The 21,649-nt window shown below is 53.3% G+C and overlaps 1 protein-coding gene across 7 annotated transcripts in view; it reads left to right on the top strand.

Moving 5' to 3' along the window:
- The window catches only part of DAB2IP (DAB2 interacting protein), a 186,933-nt gene that overhangs the window by 60,874 nt on the left and 104,410 nt on the right, over positions 1-21,649 (top strand). Inside the window, exon 1 of one of the 7 annotated variants that reach the window (XM_027035010.2) lies at positions 4,972-5,595. The exons of the other annotated variants lie outside the window; for them this stretch is intronic. Coding sequence (XP_026890811.1) covers positions 5,472-5,595 — 124 coding nt within the window. The 5' untranslated portion in view covers positions 4,972-5,471. Of the gene's footprint in view, positions 1-4,971; positions 5,596-21,649 lie in introns of those variants that run through there. 7 annotated transcript variants of the gene reach the window in all.

The raw sequence follows: 21,649 nt of genomic DNA, 5'->3' as shown, positions 1-21,649 counted from the left end.
GCCGGTGCCTTCTAGCTCTGCCATCCCAGGATTTTTTGGCAGGTTGTTGGCATTGACGAAGGAAATACATATTATCTGGGCCTCTGGAGGGAACACATAGGTGCTGGTTTGAGACTGTAAGAAATTTCTACATCCTGATGGAATCCTGTGGAGGTGGGCTGGGCTGAGATGTCTCATCCCTAACACGAGGGACTCTGAGGCCCAGAGATGTCAAGAGGCTTCCTCTGAGTCACACAGCACCCAAAGAAACACAATGAGCTGCCAACTGGCCTCCTCCCCTGCTGGAGGTCTGGTGTCTCCCAAGGGCTCACCCTCAGTCCAGCTGTGGGTGGCTTTAGAAAATACACTCCCCAGGGGTCTGCACCCACATTTGGCCAGTCCCCCAGTGCCACCTGTGTTGAGGGGGGGCAGAGCCATCCGAGCCTGGGGTCAGCACGGCCCTGAATGGGCCATTGTCTGGGAAGGATGTTAGTAAATTTGTTGGTGGCTTTAGGGAGGGAGTCTGGGGGGCAGTGGAGCTGGTGGACACCCGGCTGGGCCTCGAGTGTGACCTCACAGGGCTTGTTTCCACTTCCACCGCGTGGGGAGAGCCCCTGTTCCACCGCAGCCTGACGGAGGTCCTCCTCCTGGCCCTGCCGTGTTCCTGGACGCAGGCAGAGGCCCGTGACCTCAACCATCAGTGCCCCCCGCCCACATACCCCTGCCCAGGGCTTCAGCCACTCAAAGCTCGAGGCTGGCCTGGGAGGCGGATGCATTCAAGGCTGCCTGGCCGGGACTTCCCCTGGTCACTGCTGTCTACCCTTGTCCCAACAGGAAGCCTGACAGGTCTGAGCCCTCTCGACACCCATTGTGTGGGGCCTGGTGTGGGCTCCAGTGTTTCCCCTGTCAGGACTGCTAATCTTCTTCACCTCCTCCTGTTCCTTGTCGAAGCCGGCTTTTATGAAAAGTTCCAGGCTGCTTGCTACCCCTCCTCCGCCTCTGGGTTAAGTCCTGCTCAACCTTAAGAACTTTGCTTTTTCCAGCTTGCCTGGGTTCCAATCCGGACTCCTTAGCACAAGCTGTGTGACGTTAGGGAACTTACTAACCCTCTCTGTGCCCGCAAGATTTCCTGTAAAACGAAGGCGGTAACCACCTGCCTCAAGGTTTATGTGAAATTTAAGGAGATAATGTGCACTGAACGCTACAGACAGGGTCTGGCACACAATAAATGCCCAATATGGTTTATCAGTATTAAATACAAATTTCATCCTCAGACAGACCTTTCCAGGACAACCTTGTAACCCTCCTCTGTGGAAAGTCTTGGACTTTTGTGGTCCCCTTTGGGGGTGAGCACCTCTCCTCCCTGGGTGGAATCTAATGTTAGATGAATGCTTCTTCCGGCTCTTACACAGAATGGCCCCTCAGTAAGGGCCAGGCCCTTCTGCCTTCTGCTCACCTCTGTCCTAACACTGGAGGGAAATGGTCCTTTACGGGCAGTTTCAGCCTTTTCAGGGGTAATTCTGACAATATGCATTTTTGTTCCTCCTTCACTGACTTTATTTTTAAATTAAAAAAAAATTTTTAATGTTTATTTTTGTGAGAGAGAGAGAGTGAGCAGGGGAGGGGGAGACAGAGAGGGAGACCCAGAATCCGAAGCAGGCTCCAGGCTCTGAGCTGTCCGCCCGATGCGGGGCCCGAATTCACAAACTGTGAGATCATGACCTGAGCTGAAGTCGGATGCTTCGCTGACTGCGCCCCTCGGTGCTCCCCTCCCTCACTGACTTTAAAGCTAACAGTGGGATGGGGAGACTGCACTAGGCTGGCCCCCACCCCTGCCTCTGGTGCCTCTCCTGACCTGGCCCCTGCCTGGCTTGTGGTTTACCTGGCCTTACAGCCCAGCTCTAAGGCTGCCCACCCCCACCGCTTCCCAGCAGGGTATTATTCTTCTCTTGACATCCAGATGCTGACAGTTCTCTACCCAGAGGGAATGTCTTGGGGTCCCTCTCTTCCTGGTCTTCTCTGGTGTCCTCATTATACAGCCCAAGTGGTGGGGTGTGGTGGGCTCCAGAGGGTCTGTCAGTGGGGCCCAGACTGCTCTAATGCGGTGATATTTGAGCTGGGTCCTGAGGAATAAGGAGGGGTTCACCAGATGCAGAAGGAAGAGCTTCATTGCAGCCATCTGATCATCAATGCGAAGGCAGGTGGGAAGGAGCAGGTGTCTTTGGGGAGCAGATCGCTAAGGGGCTGGAGTGGGCAGGGGTACAAGGGGATGTTGGTGCTCTGTGACAGAGCTTGGTCCTTTTCAGTACTCTGCGAGTTCACCTGTGGAGGCTTTGGAGTGCAGGAGGAGGGGGGTGGAGGGTTAGATCTGATTTAGCCAGCCCCTGTCCCCCGCCTGCCTGCACCTACTAAACATTCAGACTCCCAGGCCCCATCTGGAACCACCAAATCAAGTGTCTTGGGGGAACCCAGAAATATACATGTTTAACGAATGGGGTGATTTGGAGGCTCAGGGGTGTGAAGGCTGCAGCCTTGATCCCAGCCCAAAACAGCAGGTTGAGGAGGCGGGAGGTGGGCCTGTTCAGGAGACCCTCTGCGGTCGAGATAGGAGTGGAGAACAAGACCACCGACAGACCGTGGGCTCTGTGGGACCCGGCTCACGGATCAGCAGGGCCTGGGAAGCCTGTGCTGGCCAGGGCAATCACAGAGGGCTTCCCTTTGGAGGGGAATGTCTCAGGAAATGGTGGTAGGGAGGGTGTTTTGAAGTGCCCCTCCTCTTGTCTAGGTGGCCTCCAGAAAGGGGGCTGCTTACATTTAAAAGGAGGAGGCCACAGGGGCAGCGAAAGGGAGTGGGTGGCTTGCTCCACAGCAGCGGGATTGATTCCAGATGCTCTGCTGGGGTGTGCAGGGAGCTGCCTTTTGTCTGCCTGCCGCCCTGGGGGTCCCGGGACAGGAGGAGGGACAGGGGGCCCAGGCGCCTTGTCTTCCAGCTCTTCCCCTGTCCCCTGCCTCCTCAGTACCCCAGTTGGTTCCTACTCCAGACCCTCCTGAGGCCTGCAGAGATGTTCAAAGGCCAGGAATGCAGAAGCTTCTTCCTCTTCTATAGCTGACCCTCTTCCCGCCACAAGGTAGATAGGTGGGGGGTCCATAGCTTCTCCTTGCAGGTGGGGAAACTGAGGCACAGAGGACTTGAGAAGCCCAAGCATAAGCAGAGAGACTATACCAAACCTTTGGAGCCCAACTGTGTTTGCAGATGAGGTCCTGAGCTCCTAGCTACATCCCCCCTCCCTCTACGCACACACAACAACAACTAAATCTGCCAGCTGGGAAGGCCAGGCCAAGACCACTCGCTTTAGCCACTGAGAGTCTGTTGGCAGGGAACCTCTCGTCCCCTGATTGAGCAGGGCATTCCTGCTTTGGGAAGGAAACCAGGCCTGATGAACTCCAAGCACTGGGAACAGGACTGTTGGCCCCACCTTGAGCTGGACTTCCTGGGAGCCCTCCAGCCCCCAAAACTGGAGGGCCTGGCTGTGGAGGTCATTCTTTAGAGTGACAGATGTCTGTGGGAGCCCCACCTGAGTGGGGAGGCTGAGCCAGAGGATGATGAATGCTAAGATGGCCCACAGCTTGCCTCTGGACGAGGGACTGGGTACAGCTTTTCCCTGGGGCCTCTGCTCTTGGAAAAGAGGCTCCTGGGCAGTGTTAGCTATTGAGAATGAGCTAGAGCAATACTTAACGCCACGGACGTTAATGGTATCCTTGCAGGCACTGTGGTTTTCCATCTGCCCCAGGGACTGGCCAGCACTCTGGGGAGAGGGGCCAGAAGGGTTCTTTGGACAACCCAGATTAGGTTTGGAGAAGCAGTACCCCTCCTGCCCCTCCCCCCCTCCCCATCCCAGGATGGCGCCTGGCTTCCAGCTGTGATCCAGGCTCCTCGGACCTGGGGGCCCTCCCCCCTGGCTGAGGGAGCCGGAGAGGGGGCTCCCTTTGCGAGGTGCAAAACCCGGCCTGGATTTCTGCCCAGACTGCCCCGCCGCCCCCCCAGGGCCACGCCTTTCCAGCTGTTCTGGAGGACTTCCAGACTGTCTCCAGCGCCCATGTGTGACTCCCTAAGACTGCATGTTGGGAGGCAAGACCATTAGCCTCTGCCACTTTCTGTATGACAAAGGCAAGTCAGCCCTCCCTGGCAGGGCCTCAGTTTCCCCTTAAGGGAAGGGAGCTCCCACAGGTAGTTGTCTGAATAATTTACAAGGTAAATCCAGCTCCAGGGACAAGTTAGGGGAGAGAGAGACAGACAAGGGCCAGGATGGTCAGGGAAGGCTAGAGAATTTGGGTCCTGGAAGTAGGGCCTTTGGGCCAGGCAGACCCTTTTGGGAGTAGGGCAAAGAGGAGTGAGAAGGAGGCAGCTGTAGGGGAGGCTGGAGAGAGTGGTTTGGTTGGGGCCCAATGGTTGGAGCTTCAAATACCAAGGAAGGTTGTTTGGACTTGGGGAGCCGTGGAAAGTTCTTGAGCTGGGGAGTGAGTGACCTGGAGAAGTTTTTCAGCACAAGGCCATAGCAGGAGCTGGCAGCTCTCTTCTCCCAGCCTCAGTTTTGCGTCTCTCCAGGAGCGTCGGGACGCTTCTGCTGCCTTCCCGGGAGCAGCTGTGAACGCTCGGCAGGAGGCAGACCTCACGGCCTCCGTGGTGGCGTGTTTGGGGGACGGTCTAGATCACAGGGGGCAGAATGTTGAGATTTGGCCAACCCTGCGAGATACGCGGGTGTTCATTACGCTCTCTCTACTTCCTGTGCGCTTGAGAGAGAAACACCACGATTGGAATTATATACAAATAATATGTGTATCCAACGGGACCATTTTTAAACTGTGAAGAATAGGCAAGTTTTCTGCGTGAAAGGGATGTCCAGGCGCTGTTTGTGGATCCACGCTCCGCCCTGTGAGCTTGGGGCAGAAACGCGCCCTGCAGCGTCAGCCTCATTAGGACCCTAATTGAAGGTGACCGGTTTCGCCGCGCGGTGCCCGCCCGGCCGACTGGCTTGCGTCCTGTCCGGTGTCCGGGAACGCACGCACGCGAGTGTGCACGGTCTACCCCCGCGGGCGAGCCGGTGCGCCCCGTGCGTCCTGAGGTCGGGCGACTGTTCTCAGGCGCGAGGGGCGCGGACAGTGACCCTCCTGGGGACCTGCCTGGGGTCCCGGGGCACTCCGGGCCGCCTCGCCCCGCCGACTCCAGGCCGGGATTTCTCCTGCACTGACTTTCCGGGCCGGTGCCAGCCCGGCCTCCCTCCCGGTCCCCGGCCCCCGCCGCGGGGCCGGCTGCTCGGAGAGGGCGGGGGCGGGAGGAGGAGTTTGAGCGACTTTGTGGGGCAGCCGTGGCCTCGGCGGCGACCGCACCAGCGCGCGGGAGAAGGCAGGGACGCCCGCCGGGCGGGCCGGAGCGCGCGATGGGGCCCGTGTGAGCGCGCCCAGGCCCGGCCCGGTGCCCGGCGGGCGGCAGCATGTCCGCGGGCGGCAGCGCCAGGAAGAGCACCGGGAGGCCCTCCTACTACTACCGGCTGCTGCGGCGGCCCCGGCTGCAGCGACAGAGGAGCCGCTCCCGCAGCCGGACCCGGCCCGCCAGGGGTAGGCGCCACCCCGACCCCTGACCCTTGGGTCCCCTCTACCGCCACTTCACCACCTGATGCCCGGAATGCCAGGGACCCCCGATCCTCCTTCAGTCTAGATAATGGGAACCCCCCGCGCCCTTTCTGGCTGCCCATTACTATGTCCGCTTGATCCCCCTCCCCCCTCCCCCCCAGCTTCTCCCTCATCCGCCACCATCCTGGGGAATCCGAAGATCCCGTCTCCCCTTGTGCCTGGGGCAGGGGAAGGGAAGACTGCCATCGGGGTTCTCTTTCTTCCCTTTCTCAGATTCCACCTCCTGTACCACTGTGCCTCAGTGTACCCAGCAGCCTGGCAATGAAGTAATTTTGAGAGGGTCTTGGCTTTTCCTTACCTTTCCTTGAGAGCTTCAGCCTCTCAGCTTAGGGCTGGGCGCCCATCTCAGCGCCCCCCCCCCCACCTCCCGCACAACTTCTCTCCCCAGGGACTTAGGCTTCTCCCCCCTCTTGGGTGGAGGGACAGGTGGCTGGACTTCAGAGGGTCCTGTTCCAGGAGTCCTTGGCTCCAAAGGAGCTGGAGCTTTTGAATCTGCCTGGGACCCCTCGGAGTGGGTGGGCCCACCTCCTTTGAAAAGTTTCTCTCTTTCAAGTCAGGAGGCAGGACAGGGAGGAGGGGAAATGGGAACAGCATTTTCTTTTTTCCAGTAACAGGATCCTCAGTTGGGAGCGCATGTGATCCAGGAGGCTGCTTTTTGGGTCGGGGGGGCGGGGAAGCACAACTTCCTTCCGAGGTTGGGCACCAGGTTGGGTGCAATGGAGTTTAGGAAGAGGACTCCCCGGAAGGAGGAGGGCTTCAAAGGGGACTTGGTCAAGGGCGAGGGAGAGAGAGGGGGAGAAAGAGAGGGAGAGAGAGAGCACGCACGTGAGCGCAGGCGGTTGGTAGCACCCAGCAGGAACCTGGGCCGAGTAGGTTATCTTGGGAAACGGGAAGGCTGAGTTTGATCAGGCCTGGGTTTGAGCAAATCTGTGCTTGGAATCCAGCAGACCTGAGGTCAGACCCCCACCCCGCTGGGTGCTGGTTGTGTGGCTTGAGCCCTGTAGTGTTGCCCCTGAACCTCAGTTTTACCATCAGCTTGAGGGCAAGTCAGGCAGTACGTGTTCATTTGCTTCCCCCAGCATGGAGAAGACTTTTCCCACAGTCGGGGCTGAACAACAACATACACGGCTTCCTCAGGAAGTAGTGAGTTCCTGGAGTAGTGAGTTCCCCATGCGTGGATGGGTTCAAGCTGAGATTGAGAGTGTGCACAGGTGTGTGCTGGGAATTTGGTCCTCCAGGGCCTCTCAAGGCCTGTGACACACATCCCCTTGCCTTCCTTGAAGTGGCCTCTGGCTGCTCCACCCCCATCCAGGCTTAGCCTGAGAGACCAGGGATCTGGGTTCAAGCACTGAGACTTTGGGCCAGTCACTTCTCTTTTCTGAGCCTCAGTTTCTCGAGCTGTGAAGAGGGCTGGCAGGACTTGTAGGGCTCAGTGAGGAAATGGGTTTATGCCGTGAGAAATGGGTGTGTACGAATGCCCCGTAATGCTCAGGCCACCCCAAGGCCTCCGCCCCTCCCCTCTCCTTGCAGATGCCCTGCATGACCTCCTCTGCACCTCAGTGCCCTTCTTTCCCTGACTGCAGAGGCACAGGGAGAAACAGAAGTCCCCCTCTGCTCAGCTGACTGGGCAGGAGGCCCTGTGTCCCGCGGTCAGCTGAGCCCCAGCTTCCGGGCGTCACCTGTGCAGGAGCCGCTGCTTTGTGTCCCAGCCTTGAAGGAGCTCAAAGCCTGCAGGGAGTGGGGTGGAGACTGTCATTGAACAGAAGTTCGATCTGGGAAAATCAGGGAGAGCTTCACAGAGGAAGTGACATTTGGACAGGGAGTCACAAGGTGGATAGCATTTCCCTCGGTAGAGGGGGTGGTTGAGTCAGATGTGTGCTCAAACCCCAGTTGGGCACAAAACTTTGGCCAGTTACCCCTCTAAGCCTCAGGGGCCCTGTCTGGTAAACAGGTGTAGTGACAGAAGGGTCATTTAAGAATGAGAGCAAGTGCACTGAAAGCTAGAAACCTGTGCTGCCTGCAACTTGGGCCTCAGTTGGCGTTCTTACTCTGGCCAGAGAAACAGCCTGTGCACGACGACAGGGAGAAGGAAAATGCCTTGGGTGTTGTGGACAGAATTCGTCCTGGGGAGGGGGAGGGGAAGGACCCAGGAGGGGAGCAGTAGTCTGGGCCAGAGAAAGGGCCTTGCGTGATGGGGAGTCATGGATGGGCATGAGAGCTGGCTGGCAGGTGAGAGGTGGAAGCTGGAGGCCCCTGCCCACCTAAAGCAGCCATGGACCTCCTTCCACTAGATCCCTGGGTCCTTGCCTCTGCCCCCAGGGCCGGCTTTCCTCCTGAGGCCAGCGCCCAAACTTAGGTGGTAAGTCATGTGGGGGGAGCCACCCGGTGGCCTTGAGCCAGTCCCTTCTGACCTCAGAAGGACCATGGGGGCTTGGTCCCATAGTGGTGACATCAGGGCCCGGCGGGGTGGTCTCCAGAGCCCCAGCCCCAAACCCGTCGCTCCACACCCATTCTGGCCTCTGCCACTAGCGAGAAAGGACAATGACTGAGAACTCAGGGGGTGTGTTTGTTCAGAGACAGAGAAGTGTAGGAAAGCGTTGCTGGAGGCCGGGATCTGCAGCTGGCCGGGGCTCTGAAAGGGGTGTGGCCAGGTTGCCACCTTTGGGGGAGCCCCCTGCGCACAGCTCCCACTGCCCCCTGGAGTCGTGGCGGGGGCCTCACTGTGGAGTTGAGAGCAGGCCTTTGTCCTTAGCGGGGTTGCAAGCGAGGGACAGTGTCTGCAGCACGCCCTGCCCCCAGCTTGGAGCAAAGGGGGGCACTAAGCAGAGCTCTTCCTTCTCTGGGCCCTGATTGCCCCATCTGAGGAATAGGCAGAGTGAGACCTGCAGTTGACAATGGCCAGAGGCAGGGTGGAAAGAGTGACTTTGGGATAGTAAGGGTCATCTGGCCATTTCACACTGTGCTCTGTGACCCTGAGTCCACTCGAAGGCTAGCTATGGCTCTTGGATATGAGAGGGTCCTGTCCCCGATAGAGTGTCATCAGCCAGGGTGCCTACCCACTTACCTTCCCCAAGGTCAAGGAAAGTGTTGTCCGTCTGTCTGACTTATCTGTCCCCCCAGGGCCGCTGGGGTGAAATGCAAGCTTTCCTCTCTCTCTGGATAAAGTATGGCCCATTTACCCAACTAGCAAACATGTCTTGAGCACCTACTACGTGCTGGGCTCCAGCCTGGGCACTGGGCAGCACATGGGGATGAATGGCACGTGCTCCCAGCCCGCACCAAGCCGCCAGATGGTTGAGGAGGCTGGCTTGCTGAGGTGCCCTGGGGCACAGAGCCCTTTTGAGGGTACAGAGCCGTGGTTAGTGGGAGACAGGCTCTGTTCCCAGCTTGGCAACAAGCTGGTTGTGTGACTCTGGGGACCTCCCGCGGCCTCAGTTTCCCCCTCTGCCAAGCAGGGCTAACCCTGCGCCTGCTGCCTGACATGTTGGGAGACCTGACCTCATGAGAGGTTTTGATTCTTCTCTTCATGTTGTTGTCTGAGTTTTTCCAGGGGTCCGGCCACGTGCCCGACCCTGCCTAGGCGCTAGGGACTTGGTGGATGGTTTCTCCTGAGATGGTCAGGCCCTCCTCCAAGTCCATGCATAGCCCCTTTGCATGGCCTTATCTCTTGGCTGCTGTGTGGTCCCTCTCCCCTTTCCTCGGACCCTTTCCTTTCAGGGTGTCTGAGGGGCCTCTGGAGGGGCTTTGAGCATACTTGGAGAAATGCAGGCAAGAGGGCCTCGCAGTGGTGCCCAGGAGGGCTGAGGCTGACCTCCTAAGGAGATATGGCAGCTGAGTGATCCAACCCTGGGGGTCCAGATGAGGACACTGAGGCACAGAAGCACCTTCATAGAACCAGGGTGGGGCAGGGTACTGGTTTGACACAGCCACTCCCCAGTTGGGAGTGATGGCTAGGGAAGGGGTCTGTGTGCCACCACCCGGAAGGGTGGGGGCTGGAACCACTCCATAGGGACCATGGCCTCACTGAGACCCGCGGGCTGGCAAGCTGGCTCTGAGCGTGGGGTCTGGTTGTGTCTTTTGTCCCCTCACCCCCGCCATCTTGGCCCCCCCCAAGGCTCCAAGTCCCAACTCTCTGCCCCAAATGCAACCTCTGTCATTGTACAAGTATCCTTTCCTGCCTCATTTCTTCATTTGTACCTGCTGAGACACAATCCCTCTTGCGGGGCTTGACCCCAGCTTCTCCAGGCCCTCCTCACCCTTACATATCCCAGGAGCTGGGATGCTCACTCCCTTTCATGGCATGTAATAAAGTTAAAATGGTTTTTGTTTGTTGCGTGCTTTCTCAGTGCCCAGCAGTGAGCTTAATTTTGTGCTTGCCTTATCTCATTTAACGTTCACAACAACCCTGTGAGACGGATCCCGGCACTATCCTCATGTTATGGGGGAGGAGACTGCAACGCCAAGACTGGGGAGCCTTGTCCAGCATCACACGGCTCAGAAATGGTGGAGCCCAGCTCTGCAAGACTCCAGCTCCTGAGCTTACAGATGCAGCACCTCGCTATTCTGTGGGCAGGCAGATCTTTCTGAGGTCAGGCCTTGGCTTGGATAAGGCCTCCTCCTCCTATCCGATTTGCACAATGACTCCATCAAGTGTTCTCGGCCATCGTCTCCCCAGCTCCTGGCCCTAACTCGGGAGGGAGGCAGGGGAATGATTCTGTTGGCGTCTGTTGGGGGTCAGGCTTCCTGGTCGGCTCTTCCGCCTGCCTGCCTGGGACCGCTCAGGTGATGCCCTGGGCCTAGTCTCACCCCCCGCCCCCACCCCTGTATCCTTACTCGTGTTCTGCCAACCGTGCGCTTTCCCTGGGAAGGCTACAGGTCGAACAGCCCCAGCCCTGTTTCTTCACCACATCTCTTTGTGCTAAGTGGTCAGGGTCCCCTTGGGTGAGGTCCCTGAAGACGGGCAGACAGCCTGAGGCCCACTGCGCAGAGCTATTCATGTCCTTGAGGGAGGCCAGAGGTCCCAGGTCCCAGTGAATCTGCTGGAATGTCAGCCTCTTGGCCCATCTTTATCACCTTTAATAAGAAGGAAGATAATGGCTGAACTTGTGCCAGGCCCTGTGCCAAAAGCTGTGTCTGATCATCTTATATTTCTTTTGACCCCCCAATCCTCCTAGGGGGCAGGGGGCCTTATCGTCACTTCCCTTTACCCGGTGAGGACACTGAGTTGCCATGTGAAGTAAGTGGCTGTAAGAGGCAAGGTGTGAAAGGCGGCTGCTGGGCTCCAAAACCCACTCACACTTAGAAACCGTGCCCAGGAACCCAGCGCTTCCCCTTTTCACGCTCTCTCGTGCTCAGTGGGGTCAGCTTTGCGGCTGTGTCTCTTCTTACTGAAACCTGGTGGTATGAGGGGCCGGAGCCTGCTTTGCTCAGCTGCTGATGGAGGTGGGAGGGCTCCTGGCATCTCCAGCACCAGGGGGCTAACTGTTCCCTTTGACAGCTGGGGAAACCAAGACCCGCAGAGCCAAGGGCCCTTGCTCAAGTTTATGCAAAGAAGTTAACGAGAGATCCGGCTCTGGAATTCTGACCCTTGGGCTCTATTTCTGTGCTGGTTTTGTTTGTGGCTTTTCCTCAGGTTAGCACAGATAGGGAAACTGAGGCAGCTCGTTGGGTCTTCTTGGGGGAGGGGATGGGGGTTGAACTCCCGTGCAACTCGACGCAAACACGCTCACATCCTGGACCACATACGTGTTTTGCGTAGAAGTGACATGAAGCCTTTGGACTGTTTTTAAAAGAAAAGCCAACGACTGTGATATTTCCCCTGCACCTTCCTCTTGAGGCCACTTGGTTTAAATGTCAGGAAAGGGAGAGTATTTCCTGGTCAGGAACATTCAGAGCTCACCGGGAGCTGAAGTTTTGTTTTCTGTTGATTGGGAATTTGGGCAGTCTGTGCCCAGCTCCCCACCGTTACTGGGAAGGTTGTATTTGACAGTAGCTGGGAGGAGGGATTTGAGAATGAGCCTGCGAGATGCCACACGGAGTGGCAGGGTGGTTATTTTTAGCCGTCCCGATCCAGCAGAGGCATTTGAGCGTTTGTTCAATATTTAATTATCCATCTGAAATTGGCCCACGTGGCCTTGAGTTTGGAAGCGGCTCTCTGTGCTGTGATTTCCTCTGACTGCATAAATAAGGAAGCGAGGGGAATCTCAATAGCCCTCCAAATAATGATAGTGAAAGAAAAAAAAAAGAAAAGACCAGTAGCCTTGATACTCAGAAAAGACTGGCTCGGTTCTGCCGTCTAGACAGACCCACCTGTGCGTTAGCAGAAAAGACGAGTCTGCCGAGGACGCCCATCTCGCCCTTGGAAATGTAGCCGCGCTTGGTCTATCCACCCCAGACTCCACAGCTGCTGGGGTTTTATTCGGGATGGGCTTTCCCTCCTTTGCCAGTTTCCTGTGTTGACTTTGACAGCTGCTGGGTGCCCGAGAGGTGGTTTGGGGATTTTGCTTTTAGAAGTCTTGTTAGCTTTTATTTCCCTCCTCTCTTCTCCCTGACAGACAGGAGAGCACTTTCGGCATCTAGGCCGTGTTCTTTCTTTTTTCTTGGCCCTTGGAGGTGATGAGTTGACATGGCTGTGAAATGAAAAAGGCAGAGCGCAGGGAGGATGGGGAGGAAGATGTGGGGCTGGGAGAGGCTCTGTCCCCTCCCCTGAGCCCCTGGCAGAAGAGGAGGGAGCGGATGAGGGAGCAGAGGGGAGAGGGAAGGGAGGGGCCAGAGGAGCCCAGCAACCAGAGATGGGAGATGGGGCTCCTTCTGGGTGTCCCTCTTGGAGTGGGAGGTTTGTAGACATTGGAAACCAACAAATTGGTTAGGGATAGTCTGAGGAAAAAATCATTTCTTACCCGTTTATACTTCTTTTCTGGGGACTGAGTTTGGCTTAGGAGTGTGGCCAGGGTGGGAGTCCTCACTGCATGTCATAAATGCTGTGTGACCTCAGACAAGTCACTAAATGTCTCTGGGCCCAGAAGCACTTGTAGCAAACAAAGAGTATTATTATAGGGTGGGTGAATTGTCATGATCTGTTCATCCAAAACCTGAGGGGTTAATTGCACCTTTATTAGGGCTGATCTAGAAATAAAATGTGATGCCTGTGGAGATTGGAACCATCCAGATGGTTCCTTGGCATCCCTTCCCCCAGAGGCTGCTACAAGTGTCACTTGTACTTGTTCAGAGCAACAGAGCTTTCGTGAGCCACCTACTGTTTGCAAACCCTGTGCCAGGGGCCCTCGTGGAGGATACAGCCAGTCCCCACCCTCAGGAAGCCGAGCCTGGGGGAAGGTATCCTATAATCAGGTTAGCAGATGATGTGACTGGAAGGATAGACGGGGCCTTGAATGCTGAGCCAAGAGGTTGCAACTCCCCCTAGCAAGCCACAGGGAATCAAGGGAAAGATTTTGAAAATAATGGTAATTGTAACGCTGACTTGCATGGTGCCAGGGGCTCTGCTAAGTCCTTTTTTGCATAATTTCATTGAGTCCTCATTCTCTCAGTTTCTCTAATCTACTCCATTTTGCAGATGAGAAAACTGAGGCTGTGATTGGGTAAGTTACCTGCTCAGTATTACCCAGTTGCTGAGTAGCAGAGTCAGAATGTTTAACCCTCACTATACTGCCCAGAGCTGTGGTTTAGGAGCGTGAGTTTTAGTAACCAGCGCTCGAGATTGGTGTGGGTCAGGGAGAAGGTGGCGGCAGAGTGCCCATCATTGAACGTAGGTGGCCGTGTTGGTTGTCCAGAAGCAGGAGGCAGTGGGTCTGAGCTGGGAGAGGGACAGAAGGACCAGACCCATTTGGGGGAGTGTGGGAGGAGGTGTCCTTAAAGACTTGGGTATGAAGCAGGGTTTGGAGGCCGGGCAGGGAGGTCATTCACGCTTCCTTTAGAATCCAGAGGGAGGCCAGTGGGTGTGGGGTTCGGGGAGGCAGAGGGCCGGTGGAGAGAAGCTGACAAGGTTGGAGGAGGTGGTACAGGGAATGGCATCCCCATCTGAGGACCAGTGCTGGGCACACGGCCACATTTGCTCCCTGACCGACGGCAAAAGAAGTGTAAGTCCAGTGCGATGAGTTTCCCAAGACATCCATTTTCACATAATCCATTTGAGTCACGTTTCTTTATTCTGAGATGGTGGGTTTTGGACTCTTTTTGGGGTTAGAACATTCCTTTTATGAGAGGCAAGATGGTGACAATTTTTTTAAATGTTTTATTTTTGAGAGAGTGCAAGTGGGGAGGGGCCGAGAGAGGGGGACAGAGGATCCGAAGAGGGCTCCGTGCTGACAGCAGTGAGCCCGATGTGGGGCTTGAACTCACAAACCGAGAGATTGTGACCTGAGCCGAAGTTGGAGGCTCAACCGACTGAGCCACCCAGGCGCCCCAAGATGGTGATAGTTGTTTGACCATTGTATTTGGCAAGACCAGCAGTCAGAGGCCCTATTGTTGCCTGTTCCCACATGATGCTATGGCGTTGTTTTTACTCATGAAAATTGAACTGGGTCGTGAAATTCCAAATCGGTAGGAGCCTGGCACTCAGGAGAGCAAGAAAGTGGTGGGATAAGTCCTTCGGAAAGACCTAGGTGAGTTTAGAGCACTTGGGGTGGGGTGGGAGCCGGCAGAGCTGTGGGCTCGACTGGCAAGCCTACTCTGGCTCTTGATGCTTGGGCAGAGGGCCGGGAGTGGTGTGCCAAGCTGGACCATTGGAGAAGTTGGGTGGGAGCTGAGGTCCAAGAGAAACTTGAGTTTCCCGAACTATCTCTGCGGTCACAGATCCACTGGTGTCTAGGCACCTGATTGGAGTTACAGGCTTAACAGCAAGCAGGTTGGGGCACGAGGCCCTCCCACAGCAGCTCTCCTGGGATGGCGCCCTGAGCTCCAGAGGACCTAGGCTGTGGCCCCCAGTCCCACCCACACAGACAGCACTGGGGCTGGGGGCCTGGGAACCCCCTCCCGGGGACGTTATGGAGGCAGCTCCTGGGCTACCGACGGTCCCCAGGGGAGACCACCAGTTAGGGCTAAACCCCTCTATCTCCTCTTTTAAAACAAATTTTTTTTTAAATGTTTTTATTTAGTTTTGAGACAGAGAGAGACAGAGCATGAGCAGGGGAGGGACACAGAGAGAGAGAGGGAGACACGGAATCCGCAGCAGGCTCCAGGCTTTGAGCTGTCAGCACAGAACCCGACACGGGGCTCGAACCCACGAACCGTGAGATCATGACCTGAGCCCAAGTCAGACCCTTAATTGACTGAGCCACCCAGGCACCCCTGTGGCTGTTTTCGTGTTACTTTGGCAGAGTTGAGTCGTTGAGAGATGCCTAAAATATTTGCTCTCTGATGCTTTGTGGGAAAAATTTGCTGACCCGTGGGGTGTGGCTAAAGTGCCCTGTCCTCTCCCCAGGGATAATCAACCTCCCGAAGGCAGTGTGTGTCTGGCCCACCTGCGCTTTTATGCTTTTACTGGGTAGGCAAACCCTTCCAAAGGTGTAATATGGCACGATTTTAAAGAACAGATGTGGAGAACCTGCGCCCAGGCAGAGGCGAGCAAACGCGTGTCTGTACCCTGGGAGCTCCTTACGTTCCCAGCACACAACACACGCCCTGCTCTGCCTGCCCCGGGACAGGCCCTGAGGCTCCAGACCAACGAGCTGCGGGGGAAACACAGCAATAGAAACGGAGGAGGTGACCCTGTAGACCAAAGTTCCTAGAGATCCTTAGAAAGCAAAGGAGGAGAGAGATTCGGGGACCAGAGAAGCCTTTAGGCTATGAGTCCTTGGAGTGACCAGGAACTCCGGAGCTTTCTGGAAGGCTGGGAAGTCCTTGAAAGTGAGGCACACATTTAGGATGAGGAATAGGAGGCATACACTGTCAAAGGCAATTGTTAAGAGGCTCGAGTCGAGGGTCCTAAAGAAGAGCTGGTGACAGTGTCTACAGATGTGGAGAAGTTTGCAGGACTTATCCTGGACTGTCCATAAGGCCGGCCAGGTGCCAGGGGGCAGACCCCACACTGTGCTTTTGGAGAGGCCCCTTCGTGAGGTCCCGGGATATTAACTGAGAGGAGCGCTGTTTCCTTGGCTCTTCCCTCCACCTCCTGAGTACCAGCAGCCTTTCCCCTCCACGTCCCCTCTAGGGAAGCTGCTGTGCCCTCCCCCAAATGCTCTGGGCAGGGATGGGTACCCTGGACATGCCCCTCCCCCAGCAGACCCACCCCAGCAAAGTCGCCTGACTTTGAACCAACGCCCTGAACTTAAAGACAACTTGAACTCTGATCCCAGTTCCACTGGAGAGACAACAGACTGTTAATAGTTCCATGGTCTCAAGACTCCTTCCCTTCCCCACGCCCACCATCATGGAAACAAAATGTGATACGCAGTGAGGCCTCCCTCTTCTCTTTCTGCCTTGTGGCTGGGCTGTGATGGGACCTGGAAACATAGAGAGAGACCAAGGGCAGGGAGGAAACTCAGCTTCCTGGCTGATTTGGGACCCGTTGTCCTGTCACTCATCTGTGTATGGAGGCTCATTTCCCATCATGGTGCAAAACCCTTAGGTTCAGAGATTATGGGGCCTGAATCCCGCCTTCTGCATTCCTAGCCCTGTGGTCAGGGTTCTGAACCTGTTTCTTCCTGTGGCACAGTCGCCGTCCCCACATGTTTCTCCCCATTTCCTAGTGGGCCAGCTTTTATTACTACAGGTATCCAGTTCTGGTGCTAGCTATTGAAAAAACTATCCTTCACAACATCAATTTACTTTTGCATTTTTTTTCCAAAAATCAATTGACCATATACGTGTTGTAGAGTTTCCACATGCTCTTCTGTTCCATTGATCTATGTCCTTATGCTAATACCACGCGGTCTTGATTGCTTTAGCTGTATTTCAAGACTCTAAAGTATGCCTGGAAAAGCAAGTAATGTAAGTCTCCCAACCCATTTCTTCTTATTCTAGATTGTTTGGCCATGCTAGGTCCTTTGCTTTGCCATCTGAATTTAAAATTGAGCTTGTCAGCGTCTTCAGAAAGCCTGCGAGGATTTTAATTGGGATCTCATTGAATCTATAGATCGTTTGGGAGAAATGCCGTCTCAACAACACTGAGTGTTCCCAATCCACAAAATGGTGTATCTCTCCATTTATTTGGGTCTTTTTAAAAAAAGCCTCCCAGTACTATATTTTTAGTTATTAGTCTTGTACTTCTTTTATTAAATTTACTCCTAGGTATTTTTGATGGTCTTTGTTAATTACCCTGAAGGATGGAGATGTTAGCCTACTTGCAAACTAGCAGCTTAGCCTGGTGGTTTCACGGGTACTGGCAGAAGATACGAGCTCCATGGGTCAGAGACAAAGGACTCTGGGCATAGCAGGTAGCGTGAGCTTCATGTTTACATTGGTCCCCTTTTCCCCCAAGTTCCTAGGGCAGTCACAGATGGTCTGTTCTAGAACATAAAATGATCGCTCTGTTGTTTTTCCAAATTATAGCGTCATGTCCCTTGCAGGATCTCGGGGGTCAGCTGTTCCTCAGGCTAAAAATTATACAAAGAACTGAAGTTCAGTTTGCTTTAGCATCAAACCATTAAATTAGAAACTTGGAGATAATTTAAAATTTGAATTCCAAGTTGTCATGTACCGAAAGGTAAAGAGAGTTTTAAAGTTATATGTAAAAAAATCAATATATACACACTTAAAGCTTTATGCCCATTTTAATTTGTCAGAAAAAATAAAGGCTGTTATATCTATAGCCATGTTCTAATTTAATAATATGGTTTTTAAACAAAAGTGTAAAACAGTAAGTCCTAAGGTTGAATTTTGGGGAAAAAATAAATAGCTTATATTTTCTGAATGAAATGAAAGATAGGATGAATTTAATAACACATCTGAATATTTTAGGTTTAGATAATCATGGTTCCCTCTGGAGTGCTATCATTAGAACTTATATGCCCTAGAGGAAGGATGATTGATGTAAATAGTATCTATACTGAGGATAAATACACAGGGTGCTGAAAAGATGAAATGTTCTCCAGGCACAGATGTGAAAACATCTCTAAGTTATACCGCGGAATAGCTAGCAAAGGTACCCTACCCTCTTGTGGTTTCCAGGTATATGTGGTTATCATGTATGTCCTTTGATAACAAGTACATCGTGGAGAAAGACACAAATTTACATCATATATGGTGATGAAGATTTCTAGAAGGAAACTTGTCTCCTTTTTTTAAAGCAGCTGTCCCTTTGGAGAACGAGAGACGAGACACCTTGAGTGTCCCCTGTCTTAAATCGGCCAGTGATCTGACAGTGCTATCCCTCTATCTTTACTTTAGTGTAATTAGAGTAAGTTGTGCTTTTATCAGTGGCTGTATTGGTTTCTTGTTGCTACTGTAACAATGACCATAAATTCAGTATCTTAACACAACACAGATTTATTATCATACGGTTCTGGAGGTCAGAAGTCTGAAACCAGTGTCCCTGGGCTAGAATCAAGGTGGTGGCAGGATACTCCTCCCCCTGGAGGCTCTCGGGCAGTGTCAGTCTCCTTGCCTTTTCCAGCTTCTAGAAACTGCCCGCTGGAAGTCTTTAACCCCCACCCCCACCCCCCCCCAACCCCCCCCACCCCACCTCCCAACCTCTGCTTCCTTTACTACAGCGCCAGCTCTGCCTTCTCTGACCTTCCTATCTTCCTCTTGTTGGGATAACTTTGGGTCCAGGAGGTAATCCAAGGTAAACTGCCCATCTCAGGATCCTTGACTGAATCACATCTGCTGAGTCCCTTTTACCACACGCGTGACATATTCACAGATTCTAGGGATCAAGATGTGGGCTCTTAGGGGCCCATTATTCTGCCTACCGCAGGTGGGTAAGGTTTAGTAACCTCTAAGGAACGCCTGTCCTTCTCCCAAAGACAGATGACCAAAGGCTGAACTGGAAAAAGTGTGCAGTAGGAGGCCCTCTTTATTCAGCTGTTAGAAGCAGATAATAATAAAGGACGGATTTCTTCATTAACACACACAAAGATAGACACAGAGGCATCTAGTTGGACTGCTGTGTCTGGAAAGTTCTAACAATGTGAAGATTCCATGGCCTGTTGCCATGGTGATTTTACCTTTGGCTCTTCCTGCTGTTTACCTGGCCACTCCCGCAGTGGAGGGCGGGGAGGAGGGTGGGGACCAGTCTTTTGGCACTCCGGGATGGGGAGCTATGTGCCCTTAGCCACCGGTTTGTTCCTAAGTCTGCTTTTTGGACTTTCCTGATCCACTTTCTGTAACTGGTCATTTGGGCTGCCGTGACTGATTTATTTGTCTCATTTTCTAATTTTGTTTTTCTCTTCCTTTCCTATGTGTTCAGGCGGCACAGTTCGTACTGAATCATTCTACCACCTATGTGTATTTTTAATTTCACTGTTAGTTTTTGGAAGTCTAAATTATTCCTCGTTCAGTAAACGGTACAGTCATCTGCTCCTACCATAGCCCATCCCATTCTTCAAAGGCAACCTCTGATGATAATGTTTTGATAAACACACATATAAAGAGAGGTAAAACATCGTATCAGTTTAATCACATAGACAGCAAATGTACTTCAGCCTACATCGTCTAGGGTAAGCCTTAGCAGTGATTTTTAGATTTCTGTGCCTCTTACCTCTACACCACTGGCTACTCTCTCTACTTAGGTAGCACCGGATACCAATATATTTCTGCAGTTAGTTTCTTGGGATGGAAAATCTCAATTATTTACACACAGCTATGATCCCATGTATTCCAAACAGGCTGTGTATTAGCTTCCCATTTTGAAATGATCACAGCTATATAGGCAGTTGCAAAAAGAGTACAGAGTGGTTTCCATGCACCCTACACCTGCTTTCCCCTGATAGTTACATCCCACATGACTATCCTACAATATCCTTCAGCATCAATGCCCTCCAGCCAGAAACCCACTGGGAGCACACCTCTAGGTAGACAAGTTGGATTTATTTTTTATTGTGGCAGCGAGGGACAACATATACCACTGGGAACCGCAGGGCGTCTCAGTCTGAATATGGTAGAAAGACACCTGCTACAGGATTTGGGCTTTGATTGGGTGCTTTTGGGGAAGTCTGAGGAAGTGGGGTCCGCTCTAGCTTGGCTGCTGCCAGAAAGCGGGGTGCTTCCATGATAGGTTATCTCAAAATTCATCTTTGGGGGGAGGAGGTAAGCATGACGATAATAAAGCTGTCATTGTTAAAGCAGCAGCGGTCTGTCATTTTAGCCAACGTGGGAGGGTGTTTGCTGTTTTGCGGGTGGTACAGTGACCCAGCTTTTTGTCAGTTGCTTAGACAAAATTATGAAGTGGCCTTGTTTTGTCTCACTTTATCATGGTAACCTCGTCTCAGACTGGTACCCTGTAAGATTGTTTATGTCCAGAAGGAGAAGAGCATGACGTAGCGGTGAATGTCAGGTCGGCTTCTGGACGTCAGGGGCTGTTGTCATCCACTGTTTTCTCTCCCCTTCTGAAACTTGGGACCGCGTATGTATAATTCTGTGCCATTTTTAGCACACGTATCCACATTCATGTAACCACCACCACAATCAAGACACAAGACTATTCTGGTGATGCCCCTTTATAGCTACACCCACCTGCCCACCCCCCACCATTCCCAACCCCGGGCAACTACTATTCAACTGTCCATCTCTAGAACTTTGCCACTTTAAGAATGCCACGTAAATGGAATCAGACACTACGTGGCCTTTTGATATTGGCTTCCGCGCGCCCCCCCCCCCCCCCCCGCCCCCGGAGCATAATGCCCTTGAGATCCACCCAAGTTGTGGAAATCTATTAGTGCGTTCTTTTTTCATTGTTGTGTAATATTTCACAGCATGTGTGTTTGTTTCTTATTGTGCGACAACAGATTAAAATGTAGCGCTTAGGGGTGCCTGGCCGGCTCAGTCAGGAGAGCATACGACTCTTGATCTCTGGATGGTGAGTTTGAGTCCTATGTTGGGTGTACAGATTACTAACAACAACAACAACAACAACCTTAAAAAAAATTAGCAGCTTAGGGGCGCCTGGGTGGCTCAGTCGGCTGAGCGTCCGACTTCAGCTCAGGTCATGATCTCACATTCTGTGAGTTCGAGCCCCACGTCAGGCTCTGTGCTGACAGCTCAGAGCCTGGAGCCTGCTTCCAATTCTGTGTCTCCCTCTCTCTCTGATCCTCCCCCATTCATGCCCTGTCTCTCTCTGTCCCAAAAATAAATAAACGTTGAAAAAAAAATTAAAAAAAAAAAAAGACTGTTTCCCTCTGGATAATGCAGGATAAACTCCCGTCTCCTTAACCTCAATCGTGTCTGCAAAGTCCCCATGTGAGGTAACATATTCTCAGGTTCTGGGAATTAGGAAGAAAAGTGGACTTCTTTGGGGGGTCAATATTCAGCCTCCTACATAGTGGATGGACCACAGTTTAACCATTCACCTACTGAAGGGTGTTTTGTTGTTTCGGTTTTTGGCTATTACAAATGTTAGGAACATTCTTGTGAAAAAAAAAGGGGGGGGGAGCATGTAAGCAGATTGCATTGTTTCCTTTGGCAACGTACTTTTTTTCACTCAATGTCATATTTCTGGTGTGCTTCCTGTTGATCTCACACAACTGGATCCTTTGTAGTGCCATTGTGTGCCATGTGAACAGAGCCCCCGGAGACATACCCTCTTCCTTGCTGTATAGTATTCCTCCCAATGATTGCCCCGCAATGGGTGTGGTGGCCCATTCCCCTCTTGGTGGACGTTTAGGCTGCTCCCAACATTTTTCTACTACAAAGCAGTGCTGCAGGGGACATCTTCGTGCAGACGTCCATGTGCAAGGATGAAGCATCGTTCTAGACTGGACATGTAGGGGGGAGTCTGGTCCTAGGGTGCATGTGTGTGTCTGTTTCCATTAGCTCTAACCTAATTGTTCTCCAAACCCTTCCCACTCCACCAGCAGTGACGAAG

The sequence above is a fragment of the Acinonyx jubatus genome, chromosome D4, assembly GCF_027475565.1.
Source record: "Acinonyx jubatus isolate Ajub_Pintada_27869175 chromosome D4, VMU_Ajub_asm_v1.0, whole genome shotgun sequence".
Classification (NCBI taxonomy): Eukaryota; Metazoa; Chordata; class Mammalia; order Carnivora; family Felidae; genus Acinonyx; species Acinonyx jubatus.
The sequence above is the reverse complement of the archived record's forward strand: the minus strand, read 5'-3'. Positions and strand labels throughout refer to the sequence as shown.